This window comes from Mus caroli, unplaced genomic scaffold (genome assembly GCF_978045245.1).
Source record: "Mus caroli unplaced genomic scaffold, Mus_caroli_1 scaffold_13, whole genome shotgun sequence".
NCBI classification, from domain to species: domain Eukaryota; kingdom Metazoa; phylum Chordata; class Mammalia; order Rodentia; family Muridae; genus Mus; species Mus caroli.
The window spans coordinates 33,772,511-33,794,413 of NW_028227268.1; the positions used below are offsets into that span (position 1 = coordinate 33,772,511).

Below are 21,903 nucleotides of genomic sequence, written 5' to 3' on the forward strand. Positions count from 1 at the left end.
CATCTCTCCCAGACTCATTGTCTTTCCTAGTAGCCTTCAGATCAGGGGTCTTGAAGCTTTTATTTTTTATTTTTCCCTGTTGAACTAAATCTTTATTATAAAACCTCGAGACCAGGAGTAACCTGGTAGAATTCGGGAGGAAGGGTGAAAGGTGTCCTTAGGAATGAATACCCTGCCTGGCTGGGCCACCTGGTCTTGGATGGTCCACCATATTGGAGTTGGGGGTCGTTCCTTCCGCGGCTTCTGCTCAGTTATCCTTGAGGGGGTGGGTAGGGGCAAGAGTGACTGGGGAGTGCCTTGCAGGTAGAGGACCGCCAGTATCCTCACCCCAGGTCTGGCTATTGGTGTGTGTTGAGGTTCAGAGGACGCTTCACTATCCAATCACGGGTGGGAAGCTGGAGCTGTGGTCCAGGAGGGATTGGTGGTACTTTCTGCCCGTTTGCAGAAGCATCACCCAGCCCTCTTGCCTCTGTTCTTAAAGGAGCATCCAAAGGGTCTTTTCTTGCCTCAGTCTTCTAAATAGCCTGGGTACCTTGCCTGGTTCTTAGCCACCTTTGTGTGGTTAATCAGCAGTTGAATGGACTCTGAGCCAGCCCCCTGTAGAGGGGCCATGGGGTACCTGTTCTTGTAGTGATGAATGGGGTCAGCTTTGCACTTGTACCCAGACCATAGCCAGTCAGAGGCACCGCTGACTACTGTGATGTAAGGATTGTAAATGGTCCCTGCCCTCTGGGTGAGTGAGTTGAGGCTGGTCAGGTTTCCTTCTTTATTGTCTTCTCCCTTCTAAGAACAACAGGTGGTGCGAACTGGGATCGAACCCTGACTGTGACCTGGCTAGCCGATGTAACCCTCGGATCCTCTCACGTATGCTACCTGTCAAATAAGGGTGATCAGACTTAGCGGCTCCTGGAAGGGTAGATGCTCTTCAGAGGACCTTGCGCAATAGGGCTTTAGCCAGAATTGATTTTACAGCTAGTCTGGATTTAGCTGTTGTCGATGGGACAGGGAGACCAGGAGCTCACCAAACCTCCATCAGTTGGTCACTTTGGTGATTTGGGCCAGGAAGCCACAGTGTGCAGTTTGGTTTCTGGTCCTTGGGAGTTAGCTGTGATCTTCTCCCCTCCCCTCCCCTCCCTTCCCCTCCCCTCCCGGGCAGATCTCTTTAGCCTCTAGTGTCTTGGGAATTGAGGACTGGCTTTTCTGAGTCCCAGCCTCCCCTGAGTCACTCTCCTTTTCTTGGGTCCTGACCCTGAGCGGTATCTACAGGGTCACCAGCTTCAGTTGGTGCCTAGACCGTTAGCTGGGGATGGGTCAGTACAAGATGACATGGACGGCAGGTAATTCCTGCTTCTCTGGGTAAGAAGTGGGAAGTGGTGACAGAAGGAACAGGGGGAGGCTGTGGGGTAGTTATAGTGTTAATGTTTAATTACCTGCAGTGCCCTAGCCTAGGGTTTCACAGCTGCGGTGCTGTTGACATTTGGGGCCAGAAAAACCTATAGTGTGGTATAGAAAGGAAGAGATATGAGGCAGGGGTTCGGTTGGGAAGCACAGTGTCCCTGGGTCTCTGCCCTGAGACTCCAGTGTACCCTACACTCTTGGTGTGGCTCTCAGTGTCTCCTGGGGGGGGGTGCGGGGGAGGGAAGGCTTTCTGGTTGAGAATCATTGATCTGGCCCCTTAAAGTGGCTTCTGTTTGAGAAGGAGATCCCTGAACGGGTTCTGAGGTTCCATTCCGCATAGTTTAGAGCCTGCTTGCTTGTAGAGTCAAGAGCAGGGAGGCTCCTGGAAACGCACATGGACCACGGTCCAAGCTCGGGCTGCCTTAGGTGACCAGGTAAGTGCTCTCAAGTTGTATGGTGTTTTGCTGACAACTGCCCCCCCACCCCCCTTGCTCTGTTGCTTAAGGGAGAGGGAAGGTAGGGTGGGAACAGCCATGTCCTGGGCTCGTGTTCCCCATCTCTGCAGCGTTTCAGGGCAGGACCTTCTTTTACTATAGTGACATTAGTGACATTATTCTGGTCCTGTGTTGGTGCCTCCAGCACTTGGCTCCAAGCTCACAAGCTGTCCCCGGCGCCCACAGATCCATCCATCGTAGGACATGACTTTCCTGAACACGCTGAATTAGACTTTTATTCAAAATGAACTATTTTTTTTTTTTTTCAGAAAAAGGTTGGCTTGTCAGACTCTACTGCCCTCTTCCCGGCTCTCCCCTTCCCTCCGCGGCCTAGCAGCCGAGGCTTTAGAGGGGCCATCTGATGGGGTCAGTTGGCCAGGGCTTGACTGAGGCCCTGATTAAAGGGAAATTATCTACTGAAAGTTAAGTGTTGCTGCTGTGCTTGTAGAAATATAAAAGTCAGGTGTGTGCTGTGAATTCCAGAGCAGCTCCTTGCTGGTGGGAGGGGCCTTGAGATTCCCGGCCAACTTAGTTTCAGTCCTAGAGGCCTGGCAACTCCGTGCACAGGAATGCAGCCGTTGGCCCAGTACACCACAGTGATTTTTGAGTTTTTGGTGAACTGGAGTAGGAAGCACAACTGTGAGCCACCTTTGTGGGAAGCCAGTGAATTGCCACATAGGAGGGGGAGGTGTGTGCAATCTGGCCTCAGAAAGGCAGTGTAGGTGGACAGAACAGACCTCCCAGGGAGTTATAAAGATCCAATGTTGGGCCAGTTAATTCATCTCTCAGTACCTTGGTTTTCTCATCTGCAAAATGGGAATGAGAGTAACAGTTCCTACTTGGGGGGGGGGTGTGAGCAGTGGGAACTATGAGGTGAGAGCTGGCAGGGTGGGTAAGGAAGTCACTGTTTTAATTTGTGACATTTTGGGGGTAGTGGATTGACTAGCTGTGCTCCTGAGGTTTGGGGACAGTGAGTCTTTGAAGTATTTTTATGACATTTATATATCTTGTATGCATGTGTATGAGTGTACAAGTGCCATGGTACATTGTGGGGTCAGAGGACAACTTACGGGTGTTGCTTCTTCCCATCCTGGGGGTTCCGAGGATTGAACTCAGGTCATCATGGTTGGCAGCAAGTCCCCTTTTACCTACTGAACCCGTTGGCCGGAGTATAGTGATTCCTAACCTGATTGTGCAGGAAGTTCTTACCAGATCTTTCCTGGTTATGCCAAAGGTTGTCTACAGATAGCCTAGTGACTCTGCCATGGTAGGGTTTCCAGCTCCTCCTCAAGTGAGGTACCCATGTTAGTTATCATTAGGAACAAGGCCTTTTGCCACACACTCACCCTAGTGTCCCGATTTAGGCCTTGGGCCACAGGTTAGGCCTCTTGGTGCCTGCAGGCTGCGGATCACTATCCTGATAGTGGGCTGAGGGTGTCATCAGGCAGAGGAGGAACTGTCTCCCTTAGCCTTTGGAGCATCCCGTCCCTGCTTCCTGCAGAGCCTATCACCCCACACCCAGTTCTCGCTCTGCTGGAGCCGGAGCCTCAGGCCTGTTTTTCAGGTTGTGTCCTTTCAGCGGGTAACTGGAATGTGTGTGCAGGCAAAAGAAAACATCAAAATGTTTGGGGAGTGTTTTAGGAAAATAGCATGGAGCAGATTGCCAAGCCTTGCTTATATGGTTCTTTTTCTTTCCCCTTTGCTATGTGCATGTGTGATCAGCAACCCGGAGCTTTCTGCAATACAGCTCTGGCTTTTCTTACCCCAGCCGTTCTTTCTCACAGCGAAGAGGATACAATTCAGCACCAATAATGCCGAGCAATAAATAACCCAGCGAAGATGAATAGCCTTGTGTGGTGGTAAATTAAAGTTGATTTATTGCACATAATATATACAGGTGCTCCTAATGTAATTAAGCAGTGAGGCTTTTAAATGCTGCAGAATCTGAAAGAAGACCCAAGAAAATTGGGTCTTAATAAGGCTTATTGAAATAACAGCTAAACATGCTGCTTAGTACTATTAGGGGATGCTGAAAGATGAATCTCTGCTGTGTCTCTCACTGTGGAATGACACACCTGACCCACCGTCAGTGGGGCCTGCCCTGGATTGCTTTGCCCACAGGAGGAATGGGTTAGGTTGAGCTATGCCTGCACTTTGGCCTCATGTCTTGCATAGAGTCATCAAGTGACTAGCCATTAAACGGGCTTTTGCCAAGTGTGGGACAAGAGAGGGAAGCTGTGGGATCGAACCCCTGGCCTCATTGGCATCCCAGTCTAACCAGGCCAGACAAGAGAAGGTTCATACACAGAATAAACTTACCAATTGAGCCCCAGTTGGTAGGGTTGCCCGAGCACCTTGCTGGGCATGGGAGGGAGGCTAGAAATAGAAAACCAAGACTTCATCTTTAAGGGTGGGTAAAGGGGCCAGAGTGTTAGGATGTATGGTTGCAGAGATGGAAGTGGGGGATGTCATTAGGGAATAGTGGAGGGGATAAAGCCACCAGACAGGTGTACTCAGGAGGACAACTGAGAGCCCAGGGCATTAGGACCTGGGGAAGCCTTTGAAGCAGGGCAGGTCGGAGTTTGGGGACAGTATCCTGGCAGGAGATTTAGTGATGTAGATAGATTTGCATTTCGGACCTACTGCATGGAGCTTTTGCTTGGAGATTTTGGGATCATGGATGCAGTGAGCAAGAACAGGATCCAGAATTTATATACTTCAATGAAAGCTCTTCACAGCATTGTGGGAGACAAAGGCCTGGAAATAGGAGCCGGCCACGGTCAATGTGGATGGTAGGGCATTCAGAGTATGTGCCTGCAGCTGTTGGCACTAGTGGGGTGGGGGGTTACCTGGAAGGGAGGTGGATGAGTGCTCAGTCAATAGTGGTGTCAGATCTCTTCTGGGTACTTGTTAGAACTGGAGGGAGATGGATCTCCCTAAGATCTCCAGCTGCCAAAGTGGCTGGGCTCCAAAGGGAGACAGAAGATGGTGGACCTGTGGCTCACAAGGAGAGGTGGAGCCAAGGTTCCCTTGAAAGTGAGCAAGATACTCCACAGATTGATTTGGGGACAGGGACCCTGGTTTGGTGTGTTTCTGTGGGTTGTCTGTTGGAAGTGGCAGTGTTCATTATTATTTATCTATTGAGGAATCTGTCCCATCTGAGGAGAGCCGCTGGACAAACATCCCGACTATACCATCAAGATGGATTATAAGTCAAGGAGAGGTGGTTCGATTCTCCACCAGGGTTTCAGAGTAGTAAGAGCGTTTTCAGTAATTAAGTGATCTTTTGGCTCTGAAACCATGAAACTGTTTCCTGCAGAAGTCCCTTTCTGGGACTCATAAACTCACACGGCGTCGTTTATGGCACCCAGCAACTCATACACTCACTACATAGCTTATATAACCCTCAGTTACGGTACCCAGTTTATTCTGGGTAAAGTGAAACCCAAAAGCCAGTCTGCTTGGTCAGCGGCAGTCAGTTCCTGTGGCTTTCAAAGCCATTCCTGGGTGAATCTCAAGCCTGGGGTCATAGGTGAGAGAGACTTAGGAGGGAGTCCCTGCTCTCTGTAGGGAGCCATTCATTCGGGGGTGGGCAGTATGTAGCTCTGTGATCTGGTGGGAGGCCTGGCCTGTGTCAGGGCCTGATCATTTGAAAAGATTCAACTGTCTGATCAGACTATGGGTAGAGAACACATGCCCTAAATATACAGTCAGGGCTTTGGTTGTTTTCTTGGAACGTGGTTCAGTAGATGGATAGAAGATGTGTATTGACTTTTTCTGAGGCTTGTTCAGGGAGACTGAAAAAGTTCCCCTGTCACCTTTAAGTGTAACTCCTGTCTGTCTCCTTGTGGTTCTGTCCCTCCCCCCTGTTGTGGGATTTGAGGGAGACAGGGTAGAAACAGCTCTGCCCATGGCCCTCAGGAAGGCTTCTGGAAGCAGACTTGTTTATTTTTGATGGACAGAACAAATCCTATACCAGGGACTATCCTGCTCTGACCAGCAACAAATTGAATATTCGTGTGACCTTTTTCTTTCAGGAGCGGAGAGGGTGGTGAGGGATGTGAGCGAGCGCAGCCTCCTTCATTGGCAATCTTGCCTCCTTGTTTGCTCAGTGAAGCACTTTAGAGGGTGCCGGGTGCACATCTGCCTTTGATTCCGAAGTGCCAGCGGCGGGTGCTAGGGGCGGTGCCTCTGGGGCTGTGGAGGGTGGCCACATTGGGTGTGGTGGGATGGAGCTTATTCTGTAGCATCCCCCACCACCCACGCCAGCTGAGTGTGTCATACAAAGATCAACTTGAAACAGAGTGAAAAAGTGAATCCAGGAGTCCCTAAGCTGTCCCCTCCCCCCCCAGGGCTTTGCCTGCCTCCTTCCCCAATCTCACATACCTTCCAAGACAGCCACCTCACCTTCGAACCATCCTACTACAGCCACAAGCCAATTCCTTTTTGGTGTTCCCGTTGGACCCTTGCAGCTTGACTAAGAGAGAGTTTGTTAGTTCATTTCTTCATTCATTATTTATGCAGCTAGTCGTAATTAGCGTTTAGCAATGTGGTTGCCAGGGCCCGTTGAGTTGCACTCATTCATTGAACAAACATTTGTTGATCCCATGCCCGTGGGCTGGGTGCAGGGTGTGGCTCTGGGGTTCCTGAGCTGGGGCCAGGTTGCCTTTGGGTGTGCTGTGTGTGTGGGAAGGCAGGCCATTAAGGGGAGGTGCTGAATCCACAGGTGTAGGATGCTGAGAGTGTCAATGGGTCCTTGACAGAGGGAGGGGTGGGAGGAGGGAGGGGAGATCCAGTTTTGGCAGCTTTGTTAAGGTGTGCTAGCTGATTTGGGCCTTAGAGGGTAAAGAGAAGAAGAGATTTAGGGTCTGAGAATCAGAAAGAGAATACTCATCCTTTGGGGCAGTCAGGATTCTGGGGGTTTTGTACCTCATCATGAGACATGGGGGTTGGGGGAGTGGGGCTGAGTGACTTCCTGGTTTCTGCTCCAGTCTTTTTCCACCTTCTGTCATTCAGAACAAATGCATCTTTTTGCCTAGCAGCCTTTGGTGGCCCTGCCACCATAGTTAGCAAGGAGAATAGGGTAGGGTCGTGGGAATCTGCAGGCTGAAAAAGAACAACCTAGGAAAGAGAAAGAAAGCTAAGCCACAGCACAGCCAGCAAGCAAAACCTTCCACAAATATGAGCCCACTTAGTGGGCCCTTCCACTAAAAGTGGCTCACCTCTGGGGAGACTCCCCCACTTCCATTTACAAGGGAGGTGGGTTTGGGGGGGGTCACCCAGAGCAGCAGGGGAAAGGTGGTGTTCAGGCATTTGGTGCCACTGCCGCTCCCTGCTTTGTAAACTCCCATTTTTCTTTGTTCTAGCCATTTTTTCTTTTTAAACTGATAGGAATTGCTGAGGGGCTGGGGGGTGGGGGCAGGAAAGGCTCCTGTATAAACAGCTGTCTTGCTGATTCAATCTACAAAGTGGATTTTATAGCTCAAGTATTTGTTCTTGCTTTAAAAGGCCAGAACAGCCCTGTCATTTCCTTAGCTAAGAGAAGGGGGTCTTTGAGCCTTGGGGGCCATCTCTGCCCACCGCAAACCTTTGTTGAGGGGCGGGAGGAGGAGGAGGAGGAGGAGGGAATTCCAGGGAACTTTCTTTGATCCAGGCATTTCTGAAATAATCTCATGCTCAGTGGAGGAGATTTCTTTGCAAAGTTTGAGTTAGCAGTTTACACTGCCTTCGTCTTGTTTGAGCTACCACATTCTGGTCTATAAAAACACAACCCCCCCCCCAAAAAAAACCACCAAACAAACCCCTCATCTTCCCTGGTCACCACAGCTGAATACCTGCTTAATGTTTTCGTGCAGACATTTCATTTTCTTTCTTTAATGCAAGATTTCATCATTGCATGATGTGAGATAGTTGGTTGCCCTGAGATTATTAATAAATTGAGATGCCTAATGGCGTGTGACTCAGAACATATATTTAAAAACAAGTTGGAATAGAAATAGATCTTTTACAGAATTAATTTTTTTGTTAGGCCACTCTCTTGAGCCCTTTTTTGTTTTGTTTGTTTGTTTGAAGCCAGCTTGCTTTTGCAGTGTTCATATAGGCCCGGTTGCAATGAACATAAACTACTTTTAAATACCGGGCTAGTTGCTGTGGAGAGAGGCCAGGGCTGTGGCTGCTCTGGGAGAGTTAAGAGGCTTGGTCATTGTCTGGGTCTTTTAATCTCACTGTAGACCAAATTCTGTTCCCTTGGAGATGGCGTCGAATATTGCCCGCTTTGATGAGGAGGAGGAGGATTAGACTCAGGCTCCCCTCTAGTACCAGGACATTTCTTTCCCGAGGCAGAATAGATGATTGTAACACACTTGCTTGTTTTAAAGCAAGTTCTGTGAAGTACGAGGTGGAGCCTGGGATTGATGTGGGACGTCAGTCGAAGCACTGGAGACGTCCGAAAAGTCTAGAGTTTGCTCAGTGGCTTTGAGCTGGTATTGGTTTCATCCCGTGGTCAAGGTAGCATGGGATGAAAGCTAGCAATGTTAGGCAGAGCTGAGTCAAACGTGCAGGGGACTCTGGAAACTGCCTTTGCCTAGTTTTCTGTTACTGCCAAATTATATATTGAGGATAAAACAAAATTTTAGGGGAGATTTGGCATACTCCTTTGCAGTTAGTTGGTTGAGAGTGTGTTTGGTTTCCATGCATTGAGAATGATCTCCATGTAGGGAGGGCAGGTTATTTCTGTTCTGGAGACAGGAAAAAAAAATCAGGCCTCAGGGGACCAAGGAGCTTGCCAGTACTCATGGCCCCATAGCAGAGCTTTCTCTAGCTCACGCCTGTCCTCCGCAAAATGGCAGCCAGTGCTTCTAATTCCACTGGCATCCATGCATTCATTGCCAGAGTGGACAGCTAGGTGCTCGTTCTCCTGTGGGGACCAGATAATTGCATTAAACAAACCAACCAACCAACCAACAACCAAAAACTTGCTTCCTCTCATCCCGTGAGTATAAAGGTTTATTCTAGAACCGTGATTGAAGCTTCCTGTGGAGAATTTTGTTGTCTTCTTTTTTGTTTTAAAGATGTTCCTGTTTCACACATTGTACGTGGTTGTGACTTAAAAATTAGCCACTAGAGAACTTCTAGCATTTCCAGGGGAAAGTTCCCAGGGTTTCTCCCCACCCTGGTAACAAATTAGAATCTATTTCTTACTTTCCTCCCTCCTCCCCTCCCTCCCCCATCCTGAATATTTGTACCACAATATTTGTTGAGGCTTACAATGACAGGTTCTTCATATGACTGTCATTTTGTAGTATGCTTTCTAGTTGGCAGAGTCCCTTTGGGTGGCTCTGTTTATGGGAACTATTCCTCTTCCTGAGTGTCTTTAGGCTGGCCAGCACAGCTTTGAGTGCCTTGCAAATTTGCAACAAGTGGGAATTGTTTCTGTTGTTGTCACCTTAGAGCAGATAGGACTTCATTCAGATCACATGGAGTTCAGTGAGGAGAGAAGATGCAGGGGTGGTATGTAATGTAGCTCTGGGATTCGGGGAGGGACTGAGGGGGAGGGAAGGAGGGAGGCAGAAGCTGTGATCAGCTTCCTGGAGCAGGTGCTGCCTTAGGATTCCAGAGAGAGACAGACTTGGAGCAAAGGTGAATGTCCTGGGGAAGGGAATGGTGGAGACAGATCCCTTTGTATAAATAGAGACAAGGGTGGGAACAAGAGGTCACTTTCTGGAAGTTCAAGATATCTGAGATATAAACATGTCCTCAAGAGTATGGATCAGTCAAATCACTGGTGGATAGAAAGGTTGGGGTGGAGGGAGGGACAGCAGATTGGACAGGGCAGGGAACACTCAGTCCTTGACCATCAGTAACTCATAGATCTTCCTGGAGCAGAAGGGAAAAGTGGTAAGAGGTGAGTGAGCCAAGCAGGAAGGATTCTGGGTTTATTCAAGAGTTTCTGGAAGAAGGAAGCCCGTTGTTAATCAGCTTTCTGTCACTGTAACAAAACACCTGAGATAATCAGCTTACAAAAAGTGAAAGGTTTGTTTTGTTGAGGTAGCACTTCATGGCACAGGACAACAAAACCACTCATCTTATGGGCAGGAAGCAAGAGAAGGCACTGGGGTCCCAAGGTCCTCTGCTAGGGCATGCCCCTGATAACCTAGACACCTCCTAGTGCTTTACCTCTTAAAGGTTCTGCTGCCTTTTTAATAGTGCCTCTCAAGGACCTATCCTTTGACACATGGCCCTGTGGGAGCTGTTTAAGATCCAGACTGTAGCAGAATCTGTGTCCAAAGGCAGTGACCCACAGGAGAAGCTTGTCTAAGGAGATTCTGAGCACTTTCTATCAGTGGGTGAGGGGTGATTTGGCTACTAACTTGGTGGATTATAGAAGCCTCTGGAAGGCCCTGTTTCTTCTCTGGAGGTGGAGGTGGGGGCTGTCCAATGGTGTGGATGCTCAGACTTCCTTGCCTCACTAAGGAAAGAAAACGCTCCAGAAGTGTTAGCCGTGCGGTTCCCACTCTCGCTAACTATGTGGTGTGGATAACAGCTTGCTCTTGAGTGTCTTGCTTTGTGTCATGAGTAGCAACATTTCCCATTTGGCCCTGAGTTTCCTCTAGAGACGCTTTACCTAACTCAAGGGGACGAGGTGGTAGTTACTGTTGAGCCCTTAACAAGCAGGCTTCTACAGAGACAATGAGAGGTCCCAGAGGAAGAAGGCTGGCACCAAGAGAAGAACACAACTTGAGTTTAGTTTAATATTTCACGTTATACACATAGTATTGATATGTACTGTACCCCGCAAGCCAGGGACCCTGTTTGTCATGTGCTTCGAGGTCGATTGTTCTTGGTAGCCTCGCCTGGCTTTAGATTTCTCTGCATTGTACCCTACGTAAGAAGACTTTCTTTTCATTCAGGCTGATATTTAATTCTAACACTTGGGAGACTGAGGCAGGAGGATTGAAAGTTCCAGGTCAGCCCAAGCAATACAATGAGACCCTGCTTCAGAAACAAAATTACCAAAACAGAAAAAGGACAGATAGAGGCTTGTGGTGTTCCTTCATGGACAGCTTGGATATCTGTTGGGTATCTTGGATATCTTCAGCTCTAGTATTCATTTTTAATCCTGTGGCTCTCTGAGACAAATGTACTCATCTGGGGTGTGTGTGAGAGTTTCTTAGGATCCATGTCTGATAGGAGAACTGCGGCATCTCAGTGTATGTGCGAGTTCTGTTTGAATAGAAAATGTTCTGCAGATACCCAGAGCCCCCATATAGTTGTTTTCGTTGCCCTCTTCCTCATAAGCCCTTACTAGTTAGTAGCAGACTCGTTCATTTGTGCCCAATTTGTAGCTCTAGTTTGCATTTCACTAATCACTCATGAGGTTAAACAACATCCTGCTTGCTTCTTTTTAGGGCACAGATTCTGGACACTAATGCATTTGATGCCATAAAACCCCAACTGTGTGGTAGGCTTCTTCTTCAAGCTGCTGTCTTGCCTTGGGACAGAAACAGACCCATTTGTCAGTGCTGTGAGTGTTTGGGCAGCAGCATGTGTTAGCTTGGCCTCTGTGTGTGCTGTTTTGAGTGTCAGCCTGATGCTTGTTCCCGTTGACCCCTGATTTTATTAAGAGCCCACAGATGACAGGAAGCTGGATTCCGCTCAGTCCCTTCTTGCTTCATAGGGCCATGTTGTTCCTTTTAGTATAAATAGAGAAATAAATGAGAGTTTAGGTAGGTCCCCAGGGTTTGGTGACAGCAAACCTTGGTGGAGGGAATGGCTCCAGGGAGGCACTGCAGACAGCCCCAGGCAAACATTAGCCCCAGAGAAGTATCTGTTGGGCCCTCAGGTAGGTGAGGGATTAGTCCAAGGAGAGAGGAAGGATTAGGGACCCGGGTGAGGTAGGATGTGATGGTGGGAAGAGGCCTATGCAGGCTGGGAAGGTGGCCATGGTGCTGGATCCCCTTGGGCGTCATGAGGTGTTTCCCCAAATCTAAAGGAGGAAGACCAGTTGGGCAGGGAGAATCCTGCCGCTTCTGAGGCTTTGGAGAAGGGCAACCTTTGTTTTACTATCTGTTCAGTTGAACGCTTTTATGTGAAAATAGACCTTTGATGTCCTGGGAACTGAGAAGGAAAATCTGCTTTAACACCTGGGGAAGGGAAGCTGCCTCAGGAAAAAAAATGTTCAGTGAGGACAGAATAGAGCTGTGCTCTCAGCACGGCTGGGCTGGGCTGGGCACGCTCAGGGCCCGTGACTGGGGTGGAGGGACAAAGCACAGGCTTTGGGTCCTGCATGGCGCATGTAGAAACACAGGATTAAGGGGACATGATCAGAGAGGCTGGTAGTAGGGATGTAGTTATATAAACACCACCTGTGCTTTTTATGGGCAAGGTCTAGGTGCGAACTGTATAAATAATAATCACTGATTTTACTTATCTGGTGGGTTAGTGGGTGTTTTAAAAAAATTGTCCTGTATTATTATTTTTTGAGGAAAAGATTCTTCCTACCATAAGCCTAGACAACGTGGTCTGTTGTTACATTAGGCTACTGTGGATGCCTGTCAGCGTATTCATTCACTGTGCTCCTGTTAGGCTGGGTGATTTCATAAAGACTTTTCTAGTCCCTGCCTTCTCAGCTCAGACACTGTTGCAGGATTCTAGAACATAAAGTGTCTCCAGAGCCGTGGGCAGCACACAAGACGGGAGGGACCCTCTTTGTTAAAGGAAGTCAGCAGTCACAGTGGCTTTCAGGACGCCGTGTGTGTGTGTGTGTGTGTGTGTGTGTGTGTGTGTGTGTGTGTGTGTCTGTCTGTCTGTCTGTCTGTCTGTCTGTCTGTGTCTATGTCCGTGCTCCTGAAACATGGAGACATGGAGGAGAGACAGTGCAGTGACATCCAAAGATCCAAAGGGGAGAGGCCAGAAAGGGGCTGTAGCAATCATATATGCATGCATGCCTGTACTTGTGAAAAAGGAGTGTCTAGGAAGCTCTCGTTCAGAATTCTGGCCCCAGTACTGACCATCTGTGTTGGAGCATTAAGCTAGGTTTGGCTAGGTCTCCTTGAACACAGGATCGAACCTGGTCTCTCTCTCTCTCTCTGGGTTCTCCCCCCCTTCACACACACACACACACACACACACACACACACACACACACACTGCTCGTCAAAAGAGTACCCCCCACCCACAGGGGGTTTGCTATACAAAGACTCTGCAGTCCACTCTCGGGGACCCCAATATAATGACTGCACTAGATGCCTAGTGTGTGGAAGGTATTTTGAGGGGCTAGGGAGAGACAGCAGGACTGGGACTGGCTGGGGCTTGGACTTGAGGAAGCTCATCTTCTCAGGAGGGGCGAGCATCCAGGTAGGGAGCTAGTAGTGCTGGGTGGGGAGGTATGGGCAGGATGTAGACTCCAGGTCCTGGAAGCTTTTGGTCAGGATTCCATGTTGGGATATGTAGGTCTGCCGAGTACCCCATCGGGAGCCCCAGCTGACTCATGGTGCTTTTTCTGTCTCCCTGGTGCAGGAGGAGGAGCCCGACTGACTGGCGTGGTAGTCAGGGTTCAGAGACAGCCAGGTATCTATCCCTGGAGTCTTGGTGCTGAGGGGAGAGTAGGAGAGGAATTGTTTCCTTAGCTCTTTCCCTTAGCAACAGGCTCTCACCCCGAGCCAACTGGACATGTTCCTCCCAAACAGATAGCTTTTATGAAGAGTTAATAAATTAGCCTCCTGGGAAAAGAATCTGCTGTGGTGCCGGAGAGGCCTTTGCAACCAGAGCCAGAGACATAGCTCACAGAGTCAAAACCCATGTCCGTTGGTGTGACATCGGGCCCTCCTTGGAGTGCGCAGCTCAGGGAGGGGGAAGGAAGATGGGTCCAGACTGCTGAACAGAACCCTCATAGTGCCTTTGAGGGTGCTCTCCCATGTCATGGAAGGAGCCTGACATGCAGGTTGAATGAAATTGACTCGCTTTGGCTCGGAGGTTCCGAGAAGGCCAGGCTTATAGATTCTGTTTGTCTTTTCCTGTTGACTTTCCCTCTGTCCTCCTCTGATGGTTGATAACACCTCATGGGCCTGCAGGTAGTGTGGAAGGCCCCAGCTCTGCCGTCGGATTTCAAAGCGTTTGCATTGTGTGTATTTGAAGGGAATCTGACATAGGTGGGCACAGTTGGGCACGTTTGGAGTTTTGGCTCCAGAAGATTGAAGCCAAGGGAGCTCTTACCGGTGTTTGAAGTCAGCCTGTATAACATAGCCAGACTCCCATCTCAAACCAAACAAAATCAACAACAAACAAACAAACAGCTCCAAGAACAGAACAGAGGCAGAGAGGATGGATGCTCTGTTAGGGTATGGGAGCATCTATTCAGTGGGCGTTTATTTGGGTCTGTTTTTCTTACCATTCGGGGTACAGAGAGACCTGGCTCCTGCTTCCTCCAGTGTCTAGAAAGTGACCCGGCTCTGGGGACACTGGGTTCTCCTTACTTACTTTTTTTTTTTATTCAATGAGGAAGAGCTTTTCTGGTCACCTCTTGAGTTTCTCTCTGCTTGTCCCTTACCAACTGCGGGCCTTCTGGGGCTCGGAGTTCATGCTGCCTGTGGAGAGGAGCCGTTCCTGCCTGCTAATGAGAATGAGAGCAAATGAACACTTCCTACTGAGACCTGCTGCTTATAAAGTTAGATTCATGTACACTTCGAACACACACACACACACACACACACACACACACACACACACACACACCCTTACCGTAGAGTAGTAACAAAACTGTCCTGCCCAGCTCATTACGCAGGTGTAGGTACCTCCCCCTGCCCTAGCTTTCCCCTGCGCCCCAGCTGTGGATCTGAATACTAGGCTAGCTTTCACGACCATCTTACATGACGATGAGGTCGAAGATTGCGTATTTTGCTGGCTAGTTTTATGTCAGCTTGATACACGCTAGAGACATCTGACAGAAAGGACCGTCAATTGAGAAATGCCTCTGTAGCCCGGCAGTGGTGGCATGCGCCTTTAATCCCAGCACTTGGGAGGCAGAGGCAGGCAGGTCTCCGAGTTCGAGACCAGCCTGGTCTACAGAGTGAGCTCCAGGACAGCCAGGGCTACACAGAGAAACCCTGTCTTGAAAAAAAAACCCAGAAGGAAGGAAGGAAGGAAGGAAGGAAAGGGAAGGGAAGAGAAGGGAAGGAGGGAAGGAAGGAGGGAGGGAGGAAGGAAGGAAGGAAGGAAGGAAGAAAGAAAGAAAGAAAGAAAAAGAGAGAGAGAGAGAGAGAGAGAGAGAGAGAGAGAGAGAGAGAAAGAGAAAGAGAAAGAAAGAGATGCCTCTGTAAGAAAGGGTTGTAGGCAGGCCAAGTAGGACATTTTCTTAGTGGTTGATGGGGAGGGCCCAGCCAGGGTGGTGCTGAGTTCTGTAAGAGAGCCAGCTGAGCAGATGATGAGGAGCAAGCCAGGAAGCAGCATCCTTCCATGGTCTCAGCATCAGCTCTTCCTCCCTGGTTCCTGCCAACCTGCTTTTCAATGATAAACCGCGATACAGAACTTCGAATGAAACAAACCCTTCCCTCCCCAAGTTGTTTTGGTCATGGTGTTTCATATGGCACCAGTAACCCTAAAATAGGTCAGAAATCCCGAGTGCACGGACGGACAGGAAGGAGACTGTGCGTCCCTTCTTATCTCTGGAGCTTCCGGTATGTGGTTGAATGTGTATGTTTCCTTTGATTTTGGCCCATCACCATGTTCAGTGCTTGGTCACCAGCTCTGACATTTCTTTAGTTCACACACTGTGTTTTCCTGTATGAAAACATGGCATGTGTGAACCTACCAAGGCACACACAACCCGGACACTTTTAGCTGGGGAACCCCAGGCTTGGAGGGTTTGGAGAAGGAAATTGGCAGTGCAAAAAAAAGTACTTTCTCATATCTGCTGATATTGTAGGTGTGTGTGTGTGTGTGTGTGTGTGTGTGTGTGTGGTCAGAACATCTGGAGGGAGTCACTTTGTAACACAGGGACCACCTCTGCCTAGTGGCTGATGTTACTGAGTGAAAGATGGGGTGTCTGCTGGGTAGGGGTGGTATGGAGTTAATGCAACACAAGGGGTGGCCTAGGTTGAAGATCCCTAATTTGAAGTCTTCCCTACATGACCACAAGTGGAAAATTCCACACCTGGTCTTGTGATGAGCCACAGTCAAATCAGAGCACATTAAGAACATTGCCTAAGATTACCTTTGGGCCGTGTGTTCAAGGTCTACGTGAAATAGAAAGGAGCGCTGTGTTGATAGACTTGGGCTTTATCTCAAAAACATCTCATTCTGGATTATAGCAGATATTAAAACAAAGCAAAACAGTAACTTAAAGCTTCTGGTGCCAAGAAGTTTGAATACAGTCTGCTTAGCCTGTCTTACCAACCACCTCTGCCACTGCTGAGATTTACAGGGTTGCTTCAGAGATAAAGGGGAATGTGAACAGAACATTCTAGAAGAGGGGTTTTCAGCCTTCATAATGCTGTGGCCCTTTGATAGAGTTCCTCATGATGTGCTGACCCCCAACCATAAAATTACTTTTATTGCTACTTCATAAATGTAATTTTGCTACTGTTATGAACCGTAATTTAAATACCTGTTTTCTGATGGTCTCAGGTGACCTCTGTGAAAGGGTTATTCAACCCCGAAGGGACTGTAACCTATAGATTGAAAACCATGTTCTAGATCATATGGGATGGGGGGTTCCCTTTCAAGTGCCTAGCTCTTTTGCATGGACTGTGTTTTTCAATATAATTTCAATTTCTGTCTTGTGAAACAGTTTTCTTTTCTTTCTTTCTGAGGCAGTATCTTGCTGTGTATTCCAGTCTGGCTTTGAACATCCAGCAGTGCTCCTGTCTCAGCCTCCTTGGTGCTGGGATTATTGGTGTGAGCTGTCACACCCAAGTCAGTGCCCCAAGTAAAGGTTGAGGAAACTAAAGCCTGGAGAGGTCCACTTGCCTCTGCCTCCCGAGTGCTGGGATTAAAGGCGCGCAATACCATTACTTGGCTCATTTCTCTGTGTTACACAGAACTTACTAGGCACGTGATGACTGTGTCCCTACTTAGTAGTTGGGCTCAGACCCTTGGTGGGTCAGCCCTTGTCCTTCCCCTGTGATGTCTTCCCTTGGAATCCCTTGTGATTACATTACCACCAACTCTCACTCAGAGTGGGTAGCTGTTTAGCCTATAATGCTGTGTGAGCTTGCACAACTTTTCATCTATCGTCCATCTGCTTCTTTCTACCCTGACCATGCTGCCCTCCTCCTTTTTGTAAAAAGTCAGGTCTTATGGTGAGTTTGTTGCTAGGAGATGCTAATGACCCCTGAGGAAATATAAAAAATGGTCCTAGGGCGGGACTGCTCATAGATACTAGAAGAATGTAGTCTGTTTCAGCCAACTGTAGGCTGGCATGAAGTAGGTGTCATTGGGTACATGGTGATGACTGGGCACTACCAGCCTCTGTCATCTATAGATTGCAACTTTGTCAGATGAGGGGAAGATGATCTTTATTTTTTTTTCCAAATATAATTTTAACTAAGATGTTTTTGGATCTATGCATATAAATAGGGATCTTGTATTTGTCAGAGCTATAGAAATCTCAGCCATTGTACTGATGATTTATCTATATCGTCTTTATTGGCCATTGTTCTTAAGATTGTCTTTTTTAAATGAAATTTCTTTTATAAAATTCATATATATATATATATATATATATATATATATATATATATACTGTTGCTGTCTTCAGACACACCAGAAGAGCGCATCAGATCCCATTATAGATGGTTGTGAGCCACCATGTGGTTGTTGGGAATTGAATTCAGGACCTTTGCTTAACTGCTGAGCCACCTCTCCAGTCCCCTCTAAGATGGTCTTAATGGGGAGTTCTTTGGGGTGTACTTTAGTGAGCCGCCAGGTTTCTTAGCACTTGGATGCATATTTGCTGCTATGGCTAGGTCAGCTGCCTAGGGAGCCCCAGTGGTCCCCATAAGCGCAGATGTATAACAAGTAAATATCGGCATGCTTGCCTAGCTGGCCTAGAACTTACTATGTAGACCAAGATGGCCTTGAACCCGCAGAGATCTGCCTCTGCCTCTAGGGTGTTGGGATAAACAGAGCAGACTCTGGCTCTTGGCTTTTTGACATGATTTCTAGGGATCGAATTTAGATCCATGCTTACATGGTAAGCAGTTCACTGACTGAGCTGTTTTGCAGGCCCCCTTGTCTCTCTGTGGATGCTCATTCTACCTCAGGTCCCAACATGACACTCCATCCCTGAGGGACTTCTCTGAGGCTGGCTTCACAGAAGAGCACAGCTCTTCTCAGTTCCGTGTTATCCTTGAGGCTAACCTTTCTCCCTGGTAGGTTTTCCTCACCTCCATTGAAGATACCATGAAGGGAAAATTTCAGTGGTCCTAGGACCTAGGGTCCAGTTGGGCTATTGTTATTTGCTCTCTGGCACCATTTGACAAAACTGGCACTTAAGGCTGAGGTACTTGCCCAAGGTCGTCCCTCTGTTTCCAGGCAGACCTTCCAGGTAACTATACTCATTGTCAGGGGCTGGCTGAGGCTACCTCCTTAGCTATTAGCCCCCAGAGATCATGCAGGGAAGACTAACTAGCCTTCTTAGGAATGCCAGCCAGGTTTTCTATGGGCAGAGAAAGCCTTTGAAAAGAAATGTTAATATTCTTCAATAAGTCAGAATGCCCCGCTGAGACGCTGAACATTTGCAATTCTGTAGTTCCTCTGTTCTCCTGGGCAAAATCATCACAGGGGATTTTAGCTTCAAGTTGGGAGCTAAGGAACTTTGCAGTGCCCCTGTCTTACCTGTGAGCTGGAGGCTGTGTTCAGAGCAAGCTTCCCTTGTTCCTCGGATAGTACTCCCTGGTGCTAGTTTTATCCTGAAATTGCTTTGGGCTTTCTCACAGCTCCGATTCCCTCCTATCACCAGTCGCTTCCAGAATGGGCTTAGAGAATTCGTGGCTTAAACCTCTGTTGGCCTCTTGCTGTACAGCCCTACTGTGGGAAAGACTGTGACAGTGTGAGTGTTCGATGGGGCATTTGTACAGTACACCCATTGTGTCTGTGGCCAAGGTCGGTGTAGACTGTATGTGCTGTACTCATTAGGAAATATCTGCAGAAATGAGCTTGTTGACTTGGTCTTTGTAACTTGACTGTCCTTGAAGGCAAGACTAGATTGTCAGGTGGCAGTTCCAAGAGCAGTTGGGGGACAGAGTCCCTGGCTGGGACTCTTTATGTCTGTGGATGACAACAAGAAGGAAGAATTGAGAAGCCACCGCTCAGTGGAAGGAGGGGCTCTTGAGATGTCAGTGAAGATCTGAGGGAATCAGAAGCAGCCTGGGTCTACCATTAAACACAGACAAGAGTCTGGTGCTGTCCACTGGGCCTCAGCTTCCTGCCTGGCTGCTGGTGGTGATTAGGGTTCGGCTTGGGAGAGTGAATGGGCATTTGTGTCCATTCAGACCTAGGGAGCTTAGAACCCGGGTTAGGCGAGGGTGAGCCATCTTTCCTGGAGATGTTTCTTTCCTTCCTGGTCCCTGGCCTGCCTGGAGCTGCATCTTGCTCCTGTATCTCCAGGGGAGGAACCCATTCGCTGCATCTTGAGTTGCTTCTAGAGTAGACACATTGTTCTGACACATTGCTGATCTTCAGAATGTGCGAGAACAAATCACCTGGTGGCAACAGGCTAGAGAAGTCAGAGCTCATGGAAATGAAGTCTCTGTGTGTGAAGCAGAGGAAGGAACTTGTCTTTTCTTCCCAAGAGAAGGGGGAGGGAAGCTTAGTTCTTCCCTTGGTTGAAGAATATCTGCCTGCACTGTGTGTCCAGGCTTGGCTGGACAGAGGTCAAGAGGTTTTGTTGCTGTGGCCAGGTAGACCTGAGTTCAAACCCCTTTCTGCCTCTTCCTGGATGGAGATTGTGGGCATCTCACACTCACTCTCACTCTCAGTTTTCTTATTAGCATAAGAGGAACAGTGAAATATTTGGACTGGGTGGTAATAACTGCTCTGGACTATTGTTGTAAGGATTTAGTAAGTTTCTCTGCGACATAGAAATATCAAATTCCTGTAGTACCCGGAACAACCAGACACTTACGTACACTGTGTCTTTTGTTACTGTTGTTTGTAGAAACAGGACTTCGGAGCCTGGTCCTCCTGCGTGCAGGCTTGTTTCCAGAGGGTTTTGGTTCTACAGTGTGGGAAGATTTTGGCTGTGGAGGTCAGTGGTAGGTTTCAGATCTTTGACCTTGAAGTAGATAATGAAGAGGTTCTGGGTTTTTCTTGAACAGCTTGGGGACACACACGTATCTTTGTCAGGGACAAGTCTCTCTGGATTGTGAAGTCTTGTTTTACAATGGACACTTGGTAAAAAAGGGCTCACAGTGACTCTGCATGCAGTAAGAGACCAACTCCTTGCTGTTCTAGGAGGGGAGGCCCATGGGAGGAACCCCAAGTGCTAAGAGTTGATGATGTAAGCTTTGACCCCAGGGAGCTGAGGAGGAGCTTGGAGAGGGAAGGTCTCTTGTGGAAAGCTTTCTGGTAGTTCAGGCACAAGCTGGTGGAGGACTGCTTTCTGTCTCTCAGGAGAAAGGGCTTCTGGGAGAACTGTAGTTACCGTGTCTTGGTGCCTGTAGGCGATTCTGTTGTGCAGTGATTGAAGTTCTAAGCCTGTGTAGGGTTCTAGAGCATTTCCAGCCACCTCCCACCCTTTTTGAAGATCACCATCAAAGTCTCCAGGGGAGGAAACCTGGTGTGGTAGCACCTGAGAGGTGGGGAGGTGGGGTGGACGTGGGGGTGGGGAGGGTAGGTGCCAGCCACCCTGTTTGATTTAAGCCCCTCCCAACCTTGGGGTTGTACCCGCTGGTAGATGAAGTGCTATGCAGGAGTTTCAAGGCTGTGTTAGCCTGGGAACCTTCAGGAGAGCAGACCACACATTCTTCCAGATGTAAATCGACCCTGCAGAGAAAGTGGTCCTTTCATACCACCCGGTTCTATGTGAAAAGGAAAAAGGAAATTGCAGGAAGGTGCCTGGGCTGTTCTTTACTGGCACGGAGGACACCCTAACTTTTAACAGAGCTCCTCACTCTGCTCTCTGAACATGGAGGATTTCTGGGGTTTATAGTTGTGGGCATGAATGGACCTGCTACAGTGCTGTCGTCACAGAACACGGGCTCTAGCGCATCATCTTCGCTCCAAGGCGGGTCAAGGTCTCCCTTCCCAGAGGTGCTTGCTCCTTTTTACGTTTTCACTGGATGTCGCCCTCCCTCCTCGGGCTGGCAGTGAAGCTTGGCTGCACACTGCATCCGATCTATCCATCTGACAGTTACTTTGGTGTCTCTCCTGTTCTAGCGTAGCACGTGTCCACACATGTGAAGGTCCACACCCAGGTAGGAGAAACAGCAGTCCAAATCAGTGTCACGCTCTGCCCAGCATTTAGTTACCAGGTGCCTTTTGACAAAAGAATCCTGCCCTCTTTCTGGTTTTGAATGGAAGACCTTTTGTGTATTTACTGCAAATATGATAAATGCTAGTCTGTGGGGAGACCAGCTGCCCCCGTGGTAAGGGACAGTGTGTTTAACACCTGGCAGTTTGCATTTCAATGTGGTAGATTAAAACACACATACACGCCGGGCAGTGGTGGTGCACACCTTTAATCCCAGCACTTGGGAGGCAGAGGCAGGTGTATTTCTGAGTTCGAGGACAGCCTGGTCTACAGAGTGAGTTCCAGGACAGCCAGGGCTACACAGAAAAACCCTGTCTCAAAAAACCCAAAACACACACACACACACACACACACACAGACACAGACACACACACTCATACACACCAATGCCCAACTTAAAGCAGTGATCTTTCTTGGTAGCCTGGAGGGAAACAAGAAGAACAGGCTGTGGCAGCAGACACAGGCATCAGCAGATGTAGAGACCTCTCTGAGAAGTTCCTAATGGCAGGAGTCAAATTACTTGTACTTCCTGTCTCCAGGGCA

General features: G+C 48.5%; 1 protein-coding gene across 8 annotated transcripts in view; it reads left to right on the forward strand.

Moving 5' to 3' along the window:
* The window catches only part of Msi2 (musashi RNA binding protein 2), a 380,976-nt gene that overhangs the window by 28,316 nt on the left and 330,757 nt on the right, over nt 1–21,903 (forward strand). The window contains exons 6-7 of one of the 8 annotated variants that reach the window (XM_029484164.2): nt 1,761–1,832; nt 2,162–2,661. The exons of the other annotated variants lie outside the window; for them this stretch is intronic. Coding sequence (XP_029340024.1) covers nt 1,761–1,832; nt 2,162–2,254 — 165 coding nt within the window. The 3' untranslated portion in view covers nt 2,255–2,661. Of the gene's footprint in view, nt 1–1,760; nt 1,833–2,161; nt 2,662–21,903 lie in introns of those variants that run through there. 8 annotated transcript variants of the gene reach the window in all.